Source organism: Glycine soja, chromosome 4 (genome assembly GCF_004193775.1).
Source record: "Glycine soja cultivar W05 chromosome 4, ASM419377v2, whole genome shotgun sequence".
Taxonomy (NCBI): domain Eukaryota; kingdom Viridiplantae; phylum Streptophyta; class Magnoliopsida; order Fabales; family Fabaceae; genus Glycine; species Glycine soja.
In genome coordinates, this window is record NC_041005.1 from 44612253 (window position 1) to 44636364 (window position 24112).

At 34.4% G+C, this 24112-nt stretch overlaps 1 protein-coding gene across 1 annotated transcript; it reads left to right on the top strand.

Annotated features, from left to right (window-relative positions):
* Positions 1 to 5607: 5607 nt before the first annotated feature.
* Positions 5608 to 6934, top strand: LOC114409827. Its single transcript, XM_028373453.1, has one exon. The coding sequence runs from the start codon at positions 5765 to 5767 to the stop codon at positions 6620 to 6622; it is 858 nt and encodes a 285-aa protein (XP_028229254.1). The 5' UTR covers positions 5608 to 5764; the 3' UTR covers positions 6623 to 6934.
* The last annotated feature ends 17178 nt before the right edge of the window (positions 6935 to 24112 follow it).

Sequence of the window (24112 nt, forward strand, 5' to 3'; positions counted from 1 at the left end):
ATAACAGGCGTCGGTGTCCAATGCAATCTGAGCGTGGGAGTTGTTCAAATCGTTGATTTATGTATGTTAGTTGAGTGACTTGTATTTGTTTACATATTGTTCAATGTATTCAATTTCTGGGGTTCTTTGAATTCGGTAGTTAAAACTATGATTACTAACCCTAAACCATAACTACTAACCCTTAAAATAAACTAGTAACCCTAAACCCTAACCACTAACCCTTAAAATAAACTACTAACCCTAAACCCTAACTACTAACCCTTAAAATAAACCACTAACCCTAAACCCTAACTACTAACCCTAAAAATAACCAACTAACCCTAAACCATAACTACTAACCCTTAAAATAAACTAGTAACCCTAAACCCTAACTACTAACCCTTAAAATAAACTAGTAACCCTAAACCCTAACCACTAACCCTAAACCCTAACCACTAACCCTTAAAATAAACAACTAACCCTAAACCCTAACCACTAACCCTAAAAATAAACCACTAACCCTAAAAATAAACCAATAACCCTTAAAATAAACCACTAACCCTAAACCCTAACCACTAACCCTAAAAATAAACCACTAACCCTTAAAATAAACCACTAACCCTAAACCTAACCCATATACTTACTTTGATGCGCGACATAAAAATAGTCATTATGATTACTATCGTTACTTATTTGATTTGTGTACTTAACTTTTTCTTTATCACTTTATTTATTATTCTAGTTTGATGCGTGACATCAAAATGGTCATTATGGTGTCCGCGATGGTGATTCAATAACAAATGGTGATAAAAAAACGCAATTCCATAACAAATTCAATAACAAGCACAATGAGATACCATAAATTAAGTCTGAAATTCAAATTTCAAAGATACAAAACAAATTTCAAATAGAGACATCAAAATCAGTCATCATGGTGTTCGTGATGGCGCGAGGATGTGCCACATGGTCGATCCCACCTTCGGGCTTGACGATCCGGATTTCTTCTTGCGCGCTGTCTCCGCCCTTGTTCCTCAGCCTCTGCAGAAAACTCGTGACGCAAATCAACACCTAATAAATCACCCATAGGAGGGATTGCTCCAGGTACATCCCATTGCTGACCTAATGGGGCATTAGGTGTTGCCATTGGGGCATCATGTTGCTGCGAAGGGGTCATGGTCGGCCATGAAAAATGAGGCTGTGTTTCGGCAACACCACCAAACGAATGTTCGCTTGCAGACATATCAGTGTCATGGCCCTCGAAAGGATACTGATACATCTGCGAAGGATACTGAGCAAATGTTGGTGGCGTGTAATACATTCCATGGCCACGCTGCTCCATATGTTGGGAAAAATCTTCCGCTTGAACAATCTCCCTTCGTCTGTCAAAACCTCGAGTTTCAACACTTGACTGAAGCATGTGAAACTCTTGTGGGGGAAATCGACGCTCTGATGCTGGACCATGTGCCACAGGCTCAGTGATCCTCTCTTACTCTTGGGATAAAATCGCTAACTTTTCCACATATGGCACGAGATCATCAACTGTCCATGTGTTTCGCCCTTGGGGTGACACCATATATTGCAATGTCTCGGTAACTTCACCCTGCAATTATTAGGGTAAGGAAATTAATGTCGATGCTTTAAAAAGTAAATTGAAGTTAAATAATTAAAAAGAAATAAATACCAATGTAGCCGTGTTTGCATTGTTTGGGTCGATAAACATTTTTGTTTTGCGCCTATACCACACCATGTAATCCGAGTTAAAACTCAATAGGCCCTCTTGTCGAGCATAAACGTCGACCCTAAACTCAGCTCGATTATTCCACTGACTGATAAATGGGGCCAACAGCTGGAACCAATTTTCATCCATTTTGCCTTTCAGTGTTAGCCCGTGGACATTCCATGGTTGCGAAGGAGACTCCGGAATAGGTTGTTGCATTCCAAATTGTCGCAACACTCTATCCGGTTGGTGCCACTCTACAACATGGAAACAAATGAGTGGCACCACTGCGCACCACGACATACTACCAACCAAACAAATGGGAGGCAACATCGACATAACAGTTGCTGTGTAAGGCTCCCACAGAAACTGCATACAATAACACAATTGTTAATTTATCTTAAACCATGACATTTTATTTATTATTTAACGAATATATGATGATCTTGTTACCTCATGTCGTTTCATGATATCCAATTTGCGACGGAAAACTATTAGATCATCATTGCCAATATGTTGGTTTCCACGTCGCAGCCACCTACAAAAAAAATATGAAATAATTAGTGCGGATGCGTTATATTATTGATTATTTTCAAATGATTTTTTTTTCAAAGCAACTAACCTGTGTCCGAGTGGTTTGTTTTCTATTATAGAAGGAGTTCTCTTTGGAGCCAAAGTCGTGCAGCGTTCCCATGCCCACAATTGGATTAAGATGCACATACCTCCGATTGATTTTATTTTGTAATCGGTGGCGCTGCACATCTCTCTGTATAAATAAGCAAGCACGGCAGGTCCCCATGCATACGCGCTGCACTGTTCAAAGTCCCGTAAAAATTGGAGGTACCTTAGGGAAACTTTACTGCTGCTTTTGTCAACAAATAGAACTCCTCCTATAAATCTGAGGATCCATGCACGGGTAAACCTTTGTAATTGTTCTACGTTACCATCATGGATATTTATTTCTGAAAAATGGTGAGCCAGCCAACTTAATTTGACCACACTACCTTGAAGTTCACCTTCCTGTGGTCTGACTCCCAATAATTCTTCACACAATTCAGCCCAATCAAGATTAGTCTGACCAATTAATGGTGCCCCCTCAGTATGAAGACCTAACAACACTGACACATCCTGAAGAGTAATCGTAGCCTCTCCGCATCTCAAGTGAAACGTGTGTGTCTCGGGCCTCCATCTTTCAATAAAGGCTGTAATTAATGAAGAATTAATTTTCAGGTACCCCATTTTCATTATCCAATAGAATCCTGATTGGCGAAGCAGAGGAATAATTTCCTCTGGTATTTCTTCTTGTCCTTGATACATGGGTACGGCTCGTCTGATATGTAGTTTTCTGTCTGGTTCTCCATTCCAAACATGTTCGGAAACATGTTTAGGTTGCAGCCATAAGACGTCTCCTTCTATTGGACCAGACTTAATGTGTATACTAGATGAAGATGATGATGAAGATGCCATTGATGCTGTAAAGTTAAATATAATACAAAAAATTGACAACAAAAATTTTACATTAAAAAAATTAACAAATTTAATAGCTACACAAATTTAAATAAATGTTCTAAAATAATCTACATATAACAAAATTACAAATTTAATAGCTACACAAATTAAAATAAATGACCAAATTAAAATACATAGATTTGGAACACGTACAAAAATTTAACACAAAAAAACATAAAATACTACCTAAAATAGTCTACAAATACAAAAATTAAAAATTACATACCTACACAAATTTAAATAAATTACCAAATTCAAATACATAACAAAATTAAAAATTTAAACACGTACATAAATTGTACACAAATAAACTTAAAATACTACCTAAAATAGTCTACAAATAACAAAATTAAAAATTAAATAGCTATAAAAATTTAAATAAATGACCAAATTAAAATACATAATAAAATTACAAATTGTTACACGTACATAAATTTTACACAAAAAAACTTAATTTACTAAGTAAAATACTCTATACATAACAAAATTAAATATTAAAATACGTACATAAATTTAATTAAATGACCATATTTTTTTTCTAATTATTAAAATTTAAATTAAATCAAAAATATTATACACAAAAAAATGGTATTAAATCAAAAAAATTTCATGGAATAAATAATTTAAAGAACGTGTATATACATATATATATATAATTAATAAAATGTATATATATATATATATATATATATATATAATTAATAAAATATCATATATTTCAATAAAAACTATAAGTAAGTCAATTAAATAATATTCACATTCTAACTAAACCTAAAAATATCATATATAAAATACAAATAATATCATACAAACCTAATAAATCTAAACCAAATAATAATAACATAATAACTAAAATTAACCTAAAAATCATTTTATCACAAATAATAACATTCAAATTTTAAAAATGTTAACAAAATCATATTAATAAATCCAATACAACTAACCTACAAATCATAATATACCAACTCAAATTTGTAACATAATTAACCTAACATATATCTATATATATAACGTGCAAATCATAAGAACCTAACTTAAATCATAATATACCACTATAATTCAAGAAAATAATATATATCAATTTAACTATAACTAACCTAACATATATCTAAATATATATAACATAACTAATAATATATTATTTTTAAAACCTAACTTAAATAATATTGACATTTACCTATCACAGCAATGGAAGCTTATGAAGAAAATAGCACGAAGGAAATAACCTAACATATATCTAAATATATAAAACCTAACTTATAAACTTAAGAATCACTTACCAAAATAACAAAAATGCACTGAGAAACTTATGAAGAAAATAGCACAGCAATGGCACGAAGGAAGCGTAGCTGGTGCACTCTCGGACTGAGATTTTATAATGGAAGAAGCTACATTCAGGAGCAACCCGCCAGCCATGTTGGCGATCCATGGGCAAGGCAAATCGCCATTACCATTGGCGATTTGGCCTTGACTGACGTGCTCTGTGCTCTGTCCTTCATGACTGCCATGGCAGGCTACTCAGCTGTTGGAACTCGCCAGTTTGACTGGCGGTTCCCAATGACTTCTGCAAATCGCCATTACAGCTAGCGAGTTAGGCTCATATCGCCACTGGGTGTGGCGGGTTGCTTACTGACACCAAATCGCCATTGCCAACGGCGGTTTGGCTCTTGCATGCACGTAAAAAACTGCCCCATGCTGCAATTATTTTAGAAACCACCCCATCTGGGGAAATAGTTTCTAAAACTACCCCTGATGGGGAAATTTGCCCCAATCATGTGTGGGTCCAACTCCTTTGCTCAATCCTTAATCAATCATCATCAACCAGCTGCGCCCCCATAATTATTTTATATTCTGCCTCTCCATTTTCATCATCCACGGTCCATCCATTTCCGCTTCACCGTCCTAGAAAAGGTATAATGACTAGAGCGCTACCTACCTATGTACACGTGTCATGCAACAGCGTTACACACCACGTGTCAACATCACAACCCGTAAGCAAGCGAAAAATATATTCCACGTCACCTAAAAATATAAATAATAAAAATAAAGTTCAGTGATCCAAAATAGAAGTAGCCGATTTATTGGGCTCACACATACCAAACTTTACCTTACCACATCTCACCCAATTAGTCAATTCCTGATTTCCCTTTCCTTTATACGCTTTTATTACATATTTACATATATTTATACATACATAAGCCAAGTCAATCAGATAGAACATCAGTGCATATTTAAGTCTGAAATGACTCAGATTTTGATTAAGAGACTCAATTGTAAAATCAGTTATGTTAATAAATTTTCATTTTGCAAAACTATTTAATTATAATAAATATGATAGAGATAATTGAAAAAGCATAATTACAAAAAAGAAAAAATCTCGTTTACACTACCACCACAACTGATCACATCCTATATATCCCACACCCGAACCTCCCCACACACTTTCCTTCATTTCACCCGATACCTTTTTTCTTCTTTCTCTTTCTTTTTTCTCAATTGGTGCGAAAGAAAAAAGGAACCGAATCGCATTACGATAGTGGAAAACGAAAGAAAGAAACGATGATGCACCAGCAACAAGAGGTGGAAGAAGAAGAAGCTTCTCCTCACAACAAGGCATCCCCTTCTCCCAGTTTCAGCAGCTACTCGTCAGAGACACTCGCCGAGATCGCCGCCAGGGTAATCGAGGAGCTCCGCCACGAACCTAGTTCACTCTCCGACGACGACGATGACGCGCTTTTCCCGCCATGGGAAAACCTAAATGACAACGAGAACTTCCTCCCCCAAAACGACGAGCCGCCAGAACAAAACGACGACGACGATTTCGAATTCGCGTTCGTTTCGCGAGACTTGGCTTCTCCCGTCTCCGCCGACGACATTTTCTACAACGGCCAGATCAAGCCCATGTACCCAGTCTTCGGCGTTGTTCCGTCAAACGACGCCGTTTTAAGCTTTTTTCCGAATAATAACAATATTGCGCCCACTCCGCGGCGCCGTCTTCCTTTACGTAAGCTAATGTTCGAGGAGGGCGAAACGGCGTCGTGCTCGTCGTCAACGGACGAGAGCGTTGACCTGGAGGGGGTCGCGGAAGGCGCGTACTGCGTGTGGACACCGAACTCCGTTGGGAGTGAGCGGAAAAAGAGCAACTCGACGGGGTCCACATCGAAACGGTGGAAGCTTCGTGTTCGGGATTTGCTTCTTAGGAGCCACAGTGACGGAAAGAATAATAATAAACAAGAGCAACAAAAGCAACGGGATTTGTTTCGGATTGCGACGAAGCCTCAAAACGGGAGCGTGGGAACGGAACAGCAACATCATGTGGAACAGAACAAGAGGAAGTCCTTCTTGCCTTACAAGCCGGAATTGGTTGGACTTTTTACTAACGCCAATGGCCTTGGTCGGAATTTGCGCCCTTTTTGATTTTTTTTTTTTTTCAAAACCTGATGCAGTAGTGTTTATTCTTTTTCTGTAAATTCTGTGGAAATTTTAAGGGTATTTTCTTCTCTTTCTCTTTGTTGTTCAGAATTCAAGCATTTATTATGATGAGCTTTCTAGTTTGTGGTGGGGCTAGTTTGTATTTGAAATGGCGTGCTAGTGGGATTTGTATAGATTAAGATGAAGATGGTGAGGCGTATATGGGTTTCTTTTCGGTCCCTACTCAAGTCTATGATGTATGTAAAATTATAAATAAATATAAAGGGTAAATTACTTTTGAAGTTTAATAAAATTTTATATTCAATGTTCTTTCCTTTTTGTATTATTTTGATCTCGCTTGGTTCATACAACTGCATAAAATACAATTAAGAAAAAGGTCAGTCATAATTCGAAGGAGTGTGCGGTATTATGTTTTTACAGATAATAAAGGTAAGTTGGTGCGAAGTTAAAAAGAAAATGGAAAATTATTGTTACGAAGGGAAGGACGGCTACAAAGAACTTTACTTGGGGCTTATTTTACTTGTGTCGACAAGGCATTTTACATGTGAGAGAGGATGGTGTATTTGCAAAGACTAGTGTTTTAAGTTAGTGATCAGTAGAATAACCATATTGAATACAAGAATTGTGTATCTAGTGAAGGTTTTAATTAGGTATTTATAAAGAATCAGATAAACATATTGGATAATTCTTGATTATCATTTTGTCATGTTTGTTTAAATCGGGAAATCAACTACAATTTTTAGTGAGTATCCTTTACACGAAACATTTATGTATGTAACATGCAATGATGGTCGTATAATTTCAGCGATTATCCTTTACCCACAACGTCTATGCTTGTGACAATGGTTATTGCATAATTTAAGTAGAATCTTAAAATATATGATTTGTATGTATAATAAATAAATATTATATATCTTTTTTTATAGTGAGACTTTTATTAGGTGTATTTTGATTCCTTGAAAGAGCAAGAAAAGAGAAATAAAATTTCATTTCTTTAACTATTTTTTTTTGTCTCTCTACGTACATTGTGATAATTAAGAGTTTTGAGAGAAAATTTTTTTGTCCGAAAAGAAATTTTATTTTACGTTAGTGGGTATTAACATCTTTATAACCACTACTCCCATCAAATAGTAGTTATCTCAAGAAACTACTCCAATTTAATCCAATTATAATTTAGTTCTTAATTATTAATTATTTATTTATTAGTCCCTACATAAGTCACATGTCTCTTACATGAGACATTAATTCTTACATTCTCTTACTTGACTCATGTGACATTACCAAACATTATGGACTAAATAAATAAATAGATTAAACTAACATAATGTGTATTAGAATGACTAAATCGTTTTATACATTGGGTACATCATAATTTCATGATTAAGAATAGGAACCAATTTAAGTCATGACGGTTGTACATCACTTAATCGACATAGTCCCTTCCATGTACTACAAATTCGTCTTCTCCTTAATATGACCATTAATTAGGAGTACATAATTGGTCCAACATAATGTCTTTATTCAAGACAAAACCTGTGAACATTACTCTAATACAAATATGCATGCAAACATAGAGAACATGTAATAAAAAATATATCATAAATGAGTTAGTAAAATGCATAAGGTAAATTACACTTAATGATCATCAATAACAATAATGCACATATTTTCAACATGTTTTATAAATGTCTTGGGCATCAATCCCTTTATCAAAGGGTCAAGTATCATATGGTTTATGCTAATATGTTCTATTGACACTCTTTGTTTTTGAACTTCTTCCTTTACAACAAAGTACTTCAATTTCATATGCTTAGCACCCTTAGAGTACTCATAGTTCTTAGAGAAAAATACTATTGTGGAGTTATCACAATACATTTTCAGCGGCCTAACAATACTGTTGACAATTCCAAGTCCTAAAATAAAATTCTACAACTAATTAGCCTGAATTGTAGCCTCAAAACATGCTACAAATTAAGTTTCCATGGTAGATGTAACAACAAATGATTGCTTTGCACTCTTCCATGATATTGCTCCTCCAGATAAAAGAAATACATAGCCAAGAGTGGATTTTCTCGTATCCACACATCCAACAAAGTCTGAGTCTAAACATCTAATCACCTCAAGGTGATCAAACCTCTTATATGTAAGCATATGATCTTTTGTTCCCTGTAAGTGTCTTAGAACCTTCTTTGCAGCTTTTCAATGTTTCATTCTCGGGTTACTTCAATATCTTCTTAACATTCCAGCTGCAAAGCTTATGTCTGGTCGAGTACAGATCTGAGCATACATAAGACTTCCAACAACTGATGCATACGAAAATGCTTCCATTTGTTTTCGCTCCAGATCATTTTTAGGACATCGTGCGAGACTAAATTTGTCTTCTTTCTGAATTGGAACAAGTGATGTTGAACACTTTTCCATCCTGAATCTCTCTAGTACTTTATTGATATATGCTTTCTGAGACAAGCCTAACAATCCTTGTGATCTATTTCAGAATATGTTTATCCCTATCCCTATCACATAGCTTGCCTCACCTATATCTTTCATTTCAAAGTTGTTAGAGAGAAACTTCTTGTCTCATGAAGAAGACCAAGATCATTAGTTGCAAGCAAGATATTATCAACATATAAAATTAGAAAAAAAATAACCTTATTTCCACTGACCTTCAGATATATACACCAATCAATGATATTTTCCTTAAATCCAAAGGAAACAATGGTGTCATTAAACTTCAAATACCATTGGCTGGAAGCTTACTTAAGACCGTATATTGATTTCTTTAATTTACACAATATGTGTTCCTTTCCTTCAATTAAGAATCCCATTGGTTGGTTCATATAAACATTCTCCTCTAAATCTCCATTAAGAAAGATAGTTTTCACATCCATCTAATGTAGCTCCAAGTCATAATGGGCTACTAATGCTATAATAATCCTGAAAGAATCATTCCGCGAGACCGGTGAAAATGTCCCTTTATAATCAATGTCATCTTTATGAGTAAATCCCTTAGCAACAAGTCTAGCCTTGTAACGTTCAAGATTTCCAAAAGAGTCACGTTTAGTCTTAAGGACCCACTTACAACCCTTTGGCAATTCCACGAGGTCCCAAACACCATTATGTTCCATGGAATTTAGCTCTTCTTTCATGACATCTAACCACTTCTCAGAATTATCACAACTTACAGTTTGTGAAAATGAAATTGGATCATTATCATTAATGCTTAAGTTTGTTTCTATTTCATGTAGGTATACCACATAGTCATTTGAAATAGCTGGTCTCCTTTCTCTTTGAGACCTCCTTAATGTTATCTCTTGTGGTTCTTTCACAATAGGTTCATTATGTATCATGGGCTCATTATTGTGTTGCTCTTCTTCATTGTTGTTTGGAAGAACAACTGAAGGAGCAATCACCTTACTACTAGATGCACACGTTAAAGGGACTTGCATTTTAACTTCTTTAATTTCTACATCTCGTGGAACTATACTCTCACTGATTTCACCATTTTCAATGAACCTTGTATGTCCAGTTTCAACAATTTTCATACTATGTTTAGGACTATAAAACATATACCTCTTTGACTTTTCTGGATAACCAATGAAATATTTATTGATTGTTCTTGCATCTAATTTTTTTCTTGTCAATTATAAATCCTTATTTTTGCCTAGTAACCCCAGACATGCAGGTGCCTTATACTAAGTGTCATATTCGTCCATAATTCAAAATGTGTCTTTGGAACTGCCTTACTAGGAACCCTATTCAACAAATATATGACAGTTTTCAAGGCATACATCCACAAAGATACGAGTAAAGTTGAATTGGTTAACATACTCCTAACCATATTCAATTAAAGTTCTATTATACCTTTCTGATACATCATTTTGCTGTGGTGTACTAGACATTATGAATTGCACACAAATGTCACGTTTCTGAAGGAGTTTAGCAAATGGACCTAGGTGTTGTTCAGTTTCATCATATCTTTCGTAATACTTACCACCTCTATCAGACCTAACAACTCTCACCTGTTTGTCTAATTGTCTTTCTACTTCATTCAAGTAAATTTTTAAGGCATCCACTGCCTAAGATTTCTCATACAGTAAGTAGACATAACTGTAACGTGAATAGTCATCAATAAAGGTGATAAAGTATCTTTCCTTCCGAAAGAATTGCATCAAAAGGCCCACAAACATCAACATGCATAATTTCAAGAAACTGAGTGCTTCTTGTAGTTCCTTTCTTTGTATGTTTTGTTTGTTTTCCCTTAATACAATCCACACAAATATTTAGATCCGTAAAATCTAGATAAGGAAAAATTTCATTCTTTATCAATCTTTCCATCCTTTCTCTAGAAATGTGACCTAAATGTTTATGTCACAAGAAAACAAATTGTTCATTCATTAAACTACATTTACTGTCAAAATTATGATGCAGAGTTAAAAAGGTTTCAACATACAAACCATTTATTTTCAATTTATATAAACCATCACAAATAACACCAATACCAATGAGATGATTATGCTTAAATAAACTGAAATATCCATTACCAAAATTAAAAAAGTATCTAGTAACATCAACTTTAGATAATGAAACTAAATTCCTAGATAAACTAGGTACATAAAGAGTTTCCAATAAATCTAAATGATGTTCAGTGTCAAGTTTTAAATGATAAGTCTTGACTGCTTCCACTGGAGCTTTCACTTTATTCCCCATGAAGAAGAACTTCTCATTTGGGCTTATGGTTTGGATCGTAAGGAATCCTTGCATAGTATTAGAAACATGAGTCGTACATCTAGAACCAATTCACCATGTATTATGGGGAACTTTAGTTAAATTTGATTGAAAACATACATGAGCATTAAGCTCACCTTTCTTTTCGAACTAAGACTTATGCTTTGGGAAATTCTTCTAAAAGTCTCTAGATTTCCCACATAAATGACAATTATTGCTCTTTGATGCCTTCTTTTGGATTTGAATAGAGCCATCATTGATCTTTAATGGCCTTTTTGACTTTATCATGCTTCTTCACAAATTTCTTTCCAGCTCCTTGATTCCGTTGGTGGCTTACATAATGGACTAAGTGACTGCCTTAATTCTTAAGTCTCGTTTATTCCTGAACTAACATACCGTGCAATTCATGCACATTCAATTTATCTTTCATGGTATTATAGCTCATTTGAAATGAGCCATACTCAAATGGTAATGAGTTTAGAATAAACTGAACAAGGAAGTTCTCATTCACAAGCATTCCCAAGGTCTTAAGTCTTGTTGCAATATTTGTCATCTCAATGACATGCTTATGCATAGTACGTGAACCATCAAACTTCATGGCGCTCAATGTACTCATTAATGTCCCCACAAGAGACTTATCAACTGTTTGAGAGCACTCTTTCACTAATCCCATAAACTCTTTAGCACTATCAATCTTAGGGAGAGTTGTCTTTATATTGTCTGCAACATTCATTCTCATGAACATTAGGCTGAGTCTGTTAGATCTTTCCCAAGATTTATAATGAGTTTTCTCTTCATTGCTACTAGTAATAGTAATAGGCTTTTCTTCCAATATAGCAAGATCAAGATCCAAAATACTAAGATGAAATTTGACTTGCTTATTCTAGTCAGAGAAGTTAAACCCATTAAAAATTGACAACAAATGATACATGAGAATTCAGTAAATTGGGAACATGTATTGCATAATAAAAATTAGTTAAGCGTTTTGAGATATAAAACACATGTCATACATATAATTTATTCAGATAACAATTAATGTATATTGATGCTCTCCTTTGGGTGATACACCAACACACAACATACAAACATGATTATGCTGATAAAACTCTTAACATTATTTGGCAATTAAATAGCACCAATTAGTAGTATCTATTACTTTTGTGAATATAAATAAACTAATGATACACACAAATTACCTACAATTATATTCATTGATTATAAGAACAACTAATCAACCTTTGGGTGATCCATAAATGCCTTATAACAATAAATTTCAATGTACCCATAAATCAATAATCGCACAATTTAGTATCCATTATTCTATGAGTAATTGAAATAATCATTAATTTGGAATTAAATGACCTTATAGATTTGAACACTTTGGTGACTAACAAATTCATCATATAATTAATTTCAAACAAATACACAACATACATATGCTTACTGTTACTAATAATTTGTAGCATTCTCTTTAATCTCATTCATATTATAACCAAAAAAAAAATTACAGTCACGTTAATGTTCACATATAGGTCTCTCACACAAAATTGGAACATAAATATTTATCCCAACATTTTATGATGTCCACTTCACTACGTAAATATTTCTCACAAAGAATTTTATTGTGTTCCATGTTTTCAATGTCTAAACCATGCATATCTAAGCTTTAACTATCCCTAATGAAAAAGGCGCATACCAAGCACATTAACAAGGTAACCAAAGTACCAAACCAATCACCTTATGCTGATTCTAATTTTGATTTTGCACCATTCAGATAACTTTCCCCAAGGCCAAGTGGGATTTTCACAACAACAAACAAAACGAATATTAACACACAAGCTCTTAAAATTTTGTAAAATCCTAATTGTAATTCGATTTTATAAAATTTCGATCGTTCAAATCAATTCTTTAGTCACATACACGCGATACAATAAATAATTCATACTTGCAACTGAAAACAATAAAATCCCTAAATTTTATAATTAGAGTTCATGCATAATTAGGAGAAAATAAATCATTCTTGGAGAATAAAAAATTTCATAACACATCCTCTGATATTACATGTAAATCTTAAGGATTATCAAAATTAACAATTATGAAAAACAAGTAGGATCTTGAAATATATGATTCTAACAAATAATAGATAAACACTATGTGTCTTTCTCCATTGTGAGACTTCTCTCTGGTGCGCTTAGATTTCTTGAAAGAGAAGAGAAATAAGATTTCCCTTCCTTGACTATTCTTTCTGTTTCTCTATGTTTGTGATAACTAGAGATTTTGAGAGAACACTTTTCTGTCAGAAAAGTGACCTTATTTTACTTTGGCGGGTATTAACCCCTTTATAACCACTACTCCCATCAAATAATAGTTATTTCTAGAAACTGCTCAAATTTATCTCAATTATAATTTAGTCCTTAATTATTAATTAATTATTTATTAGTTTCTACATAAGTCACATGTCTCTCACATGAGATATTAATTCTTACATGATGTCGATAAAGGTTAACTAGGTATATAATTGACAATAAGGAAATGAATTGACAAGGCTATCAAATATATAATGTGAGTGTAATTTGCTGTAAATATAAATAAAGATAAGTTCATGTGAAGTTAAAAATAAAAAAGAAACGTATTACTTGTTCTTGATGAGCTGCTATGTAGAACTTTTCCTAAGGCTTATCTTTACTTGTGTTGATTGAGTCTTTTACACATGACCACGGTGGAAGTGTATCTATAAAGATTTTGACATTCAAACCAATGTTCAGTAGAGTAGCAACATTACATGTAGAAATTGTTTGTATTTGGTGAACGTTGTAATCTAATGTATGTAAAGAATCAGATAAAGTGTTAGGTAATTCTTCATCATCACTGATAGCAATTTAGACACACAGGAACAGGAAGAACACCAGAGCAACAAGGAATTGGACCACAGTAGGCCCAGAAGGAATACCAGAAAACCCACACACTTCAATGATTTTGTCTGAAGCTGTTAAGCAAGCACTAAAATCTATTATGTTATGCCCACTACTTATTTCCACTATCCCTCCCATCTAGTTAGTTATTATAATAAAAGAATATACATTCTATTATGAATTTGTTAGCACTACAAGCCAAAGTTAGTTATATCTTTTGGTGCAAAATTCTTTGTGTAAATAAGGGAGTATGAATGATAATGAAGGCAAAACAAATTTTTTCCCCATTTACCTTTGTAGTCTTACTTCTCGTAGTATAGGATCGTAACAACTGGTTCGACCTTCCCTTATGCTGCTGCCAGAGCATAATACCAGGCAGGCCACCATTGACCACTTGGATGAGGCGGTCACTCGCTTGAACCAAGGCCAGTCCTCTCTAGCACAAAACCTTGCTCAAATCCAAGCCACCATGAGCGCTAAGTTCGAGTCTATTCTCGAACGCTTAGCTACTATGACCATTGTCCCTACCTTTCCTTCTTCCTTTCCGATACTAACTTCACCATCCCCTTCTTGGCCCCATATGAAATTGGACGTCCCACATTTTGATGGACGCGATCCTGTCGAGTGGATCTTTAAAGCTTTGTAGTTCTTTGACTACCAAGGGATCCCAGACCATGAACTCCTTACGGTCCCTTCCTTCTACATGGAGGGACCGATGTTGTGCTGGTACCAATGGATGTTGAGGAACGGTTTCCTCACATCCTGGACAGGGATGCTCGAAGCCCTTGAGTCACGTTTTGCCCCAGCATATTACGAGGATCCTTTCGGCACCTTGTTTAAACTCCAGCAGCAAGGCTCCGTCAATGATTATCTTATAGAGTTTGAACATCTTGCCAAAAAAATTGTTGGCCTCGCCCCATCCTTTCTTTTAAGTTGCTTCCTCTCCGGCTTGACCCCGGACTGGCGTCGAGAGGTGCAGGCCCTCCAACCTTCATCATTGACACAAGCCGCGTCCCTGGCCAAGCTCCAGGAAACATAACTTCTTGGCCACCATTGCAGCTCTTATCCCCCACCACCGCCTTGTTACCAAGCATCCCCAAACCCAATTTCCCCCTTACCCAAACCAAATACAACCCTAGCCCCTAAAATCCCCTTCAAACATCTCACTTCCGAGGAAATGGCTCTCTGGCGTGACCAGGGACTTTGTTATCATTGGGATGACAAATGGATTCCTGGCCATCATTGTAAACCTCGATTGCATATTTTAATTGCCGATGAGGACATCAAACCCTTTGCATCAAGTTCTGACACCCTTTCCTTACACTCGGACCACCTCGACCCTCTAGACCCTCAAATCAGCTTGCATCCTATGGACGACACCGCGACACCTGACACCTCTCGTCTATATGATCTTCTACACCAGCATTGCCTTGTTATCTTGGTCGACAAGGGCAGTACTCATAATTTTATCCAGTTCCACGTTGCTCAATTCCTTCACTTGCCTACTTCCCCTTCAGACACCTTATGCGTTATGGTAGGTGACGGCAACACCTTGGACAACACTACCACTTCCCGACAGGTGCCATTACACATCCAAGGTCACACGTTTGTCACTAACCTTTTCCATTTTCCCATTAGCGGCACGGATATTGTCTTGGGCGTTTAATGGTTAAAACAATTAAGGCCCATTACCACAGACTATAAGGCGCTGAAGATGTCATTTTTCCTTTTGGGTCAACCAATGACACTTATCGCGAATGTCTCTTTGGACTCAGCTTCTGTTTCAGCCCAACAATTAAAAAGATCCACTCAGACACAGAGCATTTCAGCCCTTTTCGCCCTTACTACATCACTAACCCACCCCAGTACTTCATCCTCCCCGTTACACTTCCACGAGACACCTACACCTCCCCAGATAACTTCCATCATCACCCAATTTCCAAAAATCTTCCATGAACCAAACCAACTCCCACCTTCTCGAACAATCCAACATCATATTCACCTCACCCCAAACATCAACCTAGTCAACGTCAAGCCCTACCGCTACCCACATTTCCAAAAAACTGAACTCGAACAACAAGTCACCTTGATGCTCAATGTCAGACTGATATAGCCCAGCCATAGCCCTTTTTCTTTACCAGTACTGCTTGTTAAGAAGAAAGATGGTAGCTGGCACTGCTGTATCGATTACAGAGCCTTGAATGCAGTAACGATCAAAGATAGTTTTCCCATGCCCATGATTGACGAATTATTAGATGAATTGGGCCATGCCTCTCGATTTTCCAAATTAGACCTTAGACAGGGCTTTCACCAAATATGTATGGCGGATTCTGATATCCATAAGACAACCTTCAGAACCCACCATGACCACTATGAATTCAAGGTCATGCCATTTGGTCTCTATAATGCTCCATCGATATTCCAGGCTACTATGAATGACACCCTTCTCCCTTTTCTTCGGAAGTTTGCCGCTATGTTTTTTGATGATATCCTTATCTACAACCCCTATTTGCAGTCGCATGCCCAACACTTGAAGCAAGTTCTATCGACATTGTCATAGGCACAATTCCTCTTGTGCCAATCCAAATGCCTTTTTGCTCAACAGAAGTTACATTATCTTGGCCACATAGTCTTTGTTCAAGGAGTGGCTCTTGATCCCAACAAAATTCAGGCTATGCTCACCTGGCCAGCCTGTCTACTACTTCTGCCCTACGTGGATTCTTGGGATTAACAGGCTTCTACCGACATTTTATCAAGAGCTATGCCGCGCTTATTGCTTCACTTACTTCGCTGCTTCGAAAGGACAACTTCCAATGGTCCGACGAGGCCTAAACAACCTTCGAACAGTTGAAACGAAAGATGACAGAGGCTCTTGTTTTGGTTTCACCTGATTTTTCTGCCCCTTTTACTATAGAGACAGATGCCTCATCACGAGCTATGGGCACGGTACTTCAACAGAATTCTCACCCAATTGCATATTATAGCAAAACATTGTGTCCGCATTTGCAACTTGCCTCGACCTATGTCAGAGAACCTCATGCGATTACTGCCGCAGTTCGAAAATGGCGGCACTACCTGTTGGGCCACCCATTCACCATCTTGACGGACCACCAGAGCCTCAAAGAGCTTATGTCCCAAGGAATTCAAATTTATGAGTAGAAAATATATTTGTCCAAATTACTGGAATACGACTATGTTATTCAGTACACGTTAGGGCCTCAGAATGTCGTCACCAACGCGCTATCCTGAATTTCGGCATCAGACGAAGAAAAGCTTTACTCATTATCAGTGCCTACGTTTGTCTTCTTGGACCAACTTCGGGATACTCTTTTAAAGGACACCCAATACACGACACTGTTGGTCGATGTCCGCCAAAATCCTGCCAAACAACCTGACCTCAAGGTCTACTGTGATCTCTTCTTTTGAAATGGCAAGATATGGTTGCCTTTCGAAACACCTTTCACTAGCTTACTATTGCAAGAGTTTCACTCTTCACCAATTGGAGGACACATGGGTGTCGCCAAGACTTTCTGCCGCCTGCACTAGAACTTCGTTTGGCTGCGCATCCTTGAAGATGTCTATCGTTAATGTCTCGTTTATCAACAAATAAAATATGACACCAAGAAACCGACTGGTCTCCTACAGCACCTACCTATTCCTTCAACTATCTGGGAAGATGTCTCTTTGGGCTTCATCACCGGGCTACCACCGTCCCATGACTTTACCACTATTCTAGTTGTCGTGGACTGTTTTTTAAAAGGAGCCCATTTCGGGGCACTGCCGTCACACAATACCACTTATAAGACTACCTTGTTATTTCTTGACATGGTTTGTAAGCACCATGTCTTGCCCACAGCCTGGTTTCAGACCGGGATCCATTACTTATTAGCAAATTTTGGACAAAACTCTTTCACCTCAGTGGAACCAAACTCAGGATGAGCACCACCTATCATTCACAGGTGGACGACCAAACAGAGGTCATGAATCGCATTTTGGAACAATATCTTCGCGCCTTTGTTCATGACAGGCCATCTCAATGGTATCGCTTCCTATTGCTGGCAGAATGGTCGTATAATACGTCCACACACTCAGGCACGTGCATATCTCCTTTTGAGGCAATATACAGAAAACCGCTACTGTTAATTCCACATTATATACTAGTGACATGACAGTCGAAGCTGTCGACTCCTTGCTGGCCACACGCACTGTCATCCTCGCCAGTCTCCGCCGTCGTCTGATCAAAGCCCAAACCAACATGAAAACTGTGGCAAACACTCATTGTCGTAGTCTTGAATTCGCAGTAGGCAACTGGGTGTATGTATGTCTTAGACCATATCGCCAAACATCATTTGCGCCAGCTTACACCAAGTTGGCCAAATGATTTTACGGTCCATTCCAAATACTCGAACGCATGGGCCCTGTCCTGTACAAACTCCAGTTACCATCTTCTTCTAAGATTCATCCCACGTTTCATATTTCACTATTGAAACTCCATCACGGACCGCCACCCACTCAATTTGTAGTCCTTCCTCCGTCTAGCACTAAGAACCATCCCATCATTGAGCCTCTTCATATTCTGGACTGGAAATGGGATTCCTTATATTGCCCGCCAACTAAGCTTGTTCTGGTCCAATGGAATGGCTTGGCACAGGAGAACACTACATGGGAGCCGCTGGATACACTACGTTAGTCTTACAACCTTGAGGACAAGGTTGGTTTGGTTGAAGGGGGTGATGATAGCAATTCAGACACCGCTGGATACACTACGTTAGTCTTACAACCTTGAGGACAAGGTTGGTTTGGTTGAAGGGGGTGATGATAGCAATTCAGACACACAAGAATAGGAAGAACACCAGAGTAGCAAGGAATTGGACCACAACATGTCTAGAAGGAATACCAGAAAACCCACACGCTTCAATGACTTCGTTTGAAGCTATTAAACAAGCACTAAAATCTATTCTATTATGCCCACTACTTATTTCTACTATCCCTCCCATCTAGTTAGTTATTATAATAAAAGAATATACATTATGTTATGAATTTGTTAGCACTACAAGCCAAAGTTAGTTATATCTTTTGGTGCAGAAATCTTTATATAAATAAGGGAGTATGAATGATAATGAAGGCAGAACAGAATTTTTCCCGATTTACCTTTATAGTCTTACTTCTCGTAGTATAGGACCCTAACAATCACCTTATCATGTTTGTCTAGAAAACCAGTTACAAATTCAGTGAGTATCCTTTACTAGTAATGTCTATGCTTGCGGCAATGATAGTTGTGTAATTTTATGGATCAAGTGTTTATAGAGAATCAGGTATCGTGTTGGATGTTGGGTAATTCTTCATCATCATTTTGTCATGTTTGTCAAGGAAATCAATTACTGATTTTAGTAAGTATCCTTTATACGCATTGTTTATACATGCGACAATGGTGGTCATTTTCAGGATCGATGTCCATAGTGAACCATACATATAGTCAATATTGAAGAAATAAAGAATTGATGAAGCAGACGAGTATCAAATAAGATTGTCAATTATCGAATAGGGCTACTCCTTCTTGTTACACCTGAAACAAGAAGGATTAATAATGATGCTAAATATTGACTCTAAATTAAGAATTCATGGATAAACATTAGCTAGTTTCTAGTTTTTAAAAATATTTACTCCTTCTTGTTACACCTCTAAATATTTATTTAACTTTCTCATTTATCAATACTTTTGTGATAATCTAACTTATGATTTTTACTTTAATCTACAATGTTTGTGTTTACATCCCCTCATAAATTTCAATCATTTAAAAATGTGGAATAAAAATTCAATGAAAAAAAAATAAGAAATACGCTATTTTTAATATATTTAAAGTTTTTCTTCTTGTCTAATTACTCTCATTTATTATATAAAAATAATAAAATTCATAGAGAAAGTATTAAAACTTGTTATATTCAATATCAGAGAAGAATTTATGTAATTAATATAATAAAACTCATAAAGTATAAAGAATTGTTAAATTTAATTTAGGGTGGGATTAGGACAGACTAACACTGAAACATTGTTGGATTGAAAGAAAGAAAGAAAAGACTCTGAAAGGTGTTATTTGTCTTATATAATAGTATTAATCACTATCAGTACCTAATTCTACTCTTTCTGACCAAAGAAAAAAAGGGGGAAACTGGGGAGAAGTTTACCTTCTAGAAATTATGTTAAACTTTGGACTTGTCCTCTGTTTGTTGGTTTGCATTATCTCTGCCGACATGTAAACATACCCTTTGAATTTTAAGTCCTTCGAGATCCATGAAACTATCGCCGTCATACTTTTCCAGAGATTTGAAATTTCATAAATAATAAGAAGAAAAAAACTGTTCGTAGAAGCAAAGAAAAACAAGAAAAAAAATGGTCACATCCATATTAGCTAATTATGTGTTTGGTCATTTTGTTTTATATAAGAAAAAGATTTGCTACTTTTATTTTTATAAGAATTTAAGTTAAACATACAAGATTTTTATACGATTAATCAACTATATTCTCAAATTTATCCGTATCATATGTGTAGTTATAGTTTGATCAAAGACAACCAATTAACTTTCTTCGACGGACATTAATTATTGATAATGTTAAATTAAACAAAAATAACAATATTAATAAATATCTCATATCAATAATATAATAATAAAAGAAATGTGCATACTTACATAAGTGCTCATGCTACTAAAGATCAAATGACCAATGTACCTAACTTAAGTTAAGAATGGAGCTTTCCTTACTTTAAAAAAATGAAGCTTTCCAATTTCCATAAAATTCATAAATCTTTTGAATAATATGAAAAAATTACGTGAAACTTATACTGAATATATAATTTGAAAAGTTAATTTTAATTTTATGCATGGTAATAATTAAATATCTTTATTTCTTATAATAAATAAAATATTTAATTTAAGTATTTAAAAAATATTTTGTAATTATTAATTTAATTTATTCTAGGCAACGTGGGGTTTTAGGCATGAGGTTAATCCTAAATTAAAGCTTAATAGTCAATGTTTCCTGCTTGCAGAGGCGGAGCTTCTTGATGACACGGGAGCTGCCTCTTCCCCCATAACAATTTTTTTTATTTTTTATAAATATGTATGTGTGTGAATATTAATCGTTAATCATGTAGTTACATATGATGAGAAAAATAAAATATATGTGTTTGGTATAGAGGAAAAAATAAAAAAGATTAACAAAAATAGGTGAAAAATAAAAGTGTTTGTTGAAGAAAAATAAAGTAGTGTGAGATTAATGTAAATAGGGGAGAAATAATACAAGATTGGATATTTTTAAAATTATTTTCATCTTATTTCTTTTTCTAAACATCCTAACTATTTTGCGCCCACCGTAATGAAAGAGTCAATTTTATATGAAAGTATGAAAATTAATTGTTAATCATATAATTCATATGGATAATCAAGATTTAATATTATATAATTATTTAAAAAAAATTGTTTTAATCTTGATTATTCATGATCAAATCATTGAGCAATATTATTTTTTCAAGGTAATTTGATATTTTTTTTCTTCTTGATTTAATGTTATGATCAATATTCTTTACAGTTAAATGTTAATCATACAATTACATGGGGTAGTCAAGATTTATTGTTACGTAAAAAATAAAAATATGCTTACATATTACATATTTATTAGACTCTTTTATTTTATTTTAATGTCAGTATCATGAAAGTTACACAGAAGAACATGGTAAAAAATAATCGCATATATGTATGGGTTATAACTTGTAAGGAGCTTATTTGAATTAATTTATTTTAAAGTTAAGAAACTTATAATTAAAAGGTTTTCTTAAAAATAAAAAATAAAGCTAATCTCTTCAAATACAAAGATTCATTTCATAAACTGATTCATCTTAACAAATGTTCTTTTATATGCACAAACAAACTTGATGACCAAATCTTTAACTACATGCTTGAAGTCTAGCATACCATGCTATTCTTTTTTCAGATATAGCATTTTTAGCTGCAGGTTTCAATTTAATTAAGATGACTAGCCACGTGACTATCTCCTATATGACGACATTGAGGGAGTAACAGATAGTTTATTGACTTATTTCCATATATACTGCCCCACCAGATGATTTAATTAGTACTTCAATTACAATTTCATTATTTCTTGGGTGCGAGCATGCGGTACCCATTTTTTTTTAAGTTTAAGCACTTATATTTATTATTATTATTATAATTATAATTTAAAAAACTTCACCTTTTCTTTCTAGATTTATTTAACTATATGAATACAACGGCCGGAAGTAAATCGGGTTAGATTGAATTTTATCTATCTTTTAATCTAGTTTAATTAAATTAAATTTGATTGAATTAAATTTGGTTTACTTTTTATTTTGCCAATTCAATTTAACTTTAATTAGATTAGATTGAGTTAGTTATGAGGTTGAGTCATTAAAAAATTGTCACATCTTTAAGTCTTAGAATAAAATTAAAAAAATTCTTAAACTAAAAAGTAATAAGGACATTTTTTTACAGAATATTAAGGATATTTTTAAAAATTAGTATTTAAAAAATATTGTACTATTCATATGATGAACAAAAAAAAATATAATCCATAAATATATATTTACAATATCATTCATAAAACAATGTATTACTTTAAAATAAATAGAAAAGAATAAACTCCAAAATAATGTATTACCTTGAGAATGAAATATGCGTTTAGGATATTTTTAAAAATAGTAATTATAAAATATAGTACTATTCATATAATGAAGAGAAAAAAAAAAAATCCATAAATATGTACTCAAAATACCATTCAATTACCTTAAAATAAATAGAAAAAAATAAGCTCCAAAATAATGTATTACCTTAAGATAATTAAACAATGTGTTACTTTGAGAATGTGATATGTTTTAGTTTAGAATTTCTATATTAATAATTTAATTATATGCAGATTAATTAGATTTTGATTGAGTCCAAAACTTTAAATTTGTCAAGCAATCCAATTTTAATTGGATTCTTTAAACTAAAACCAATTTAATACAATGACACAATCTAACCCACAAAGTTTAATTGAATTGGACGGGTTTGCATATTGGATCCGATCCGCTTACCACTTTAATGAATACCACTAAGCACATAATTATTCTGGCTAAATTAGTGATCTCAACTTTAATTTTTAAATTTTTAAGTAACATTAAATATTTGAATTTTTTATAGTAGTCTTTTTCAACTCAAAAAAATTGTCTTTCGTGAAGAATAATTACAGTTTCTTAGAAAAATATGTTTACATATTAACTAAAAAGAAAATATTTAAAATATTTTAATTACATAACAATGCATGATTAGATGGTAGTGTATTTCAATAAATTTTTCTTTCATAGAAATGATGCTTAAGCCCCTTTCTCAATATAAATGAACTAAAAAAATAATATAAAATAAAGAAGGAATCAAAAGATTTTACAGTGTTTGGGTTTCCTTGGAGAATTTAATTAAAATGTATCGACAATGTAAGAAAAAAAATTACAATATCATATAATCACATATTGTCATAGTAAATTTCTGAATTTTATAATAATTATCTTTAAAATTTTACTTTAGATTATTTTTATTTAGTAGACTGTAAATATTTTCATATAAATAATGCATAAAAAATAAACTCTATATTCAATCCCATAAATGGGCTATAATTTTATTAAATCAAGCTTAATCACGGTTATATTTTTTCCTAGATACTCTTCAAGAGTTTCAAGATTGGTTGTATGGAGAACTATTCTGAGTTTCAATTTTGATCTCTTAAGAGCCTGTTGAGGAGGATTTTTATGGGTTGTTATAGAAAAAGTGTA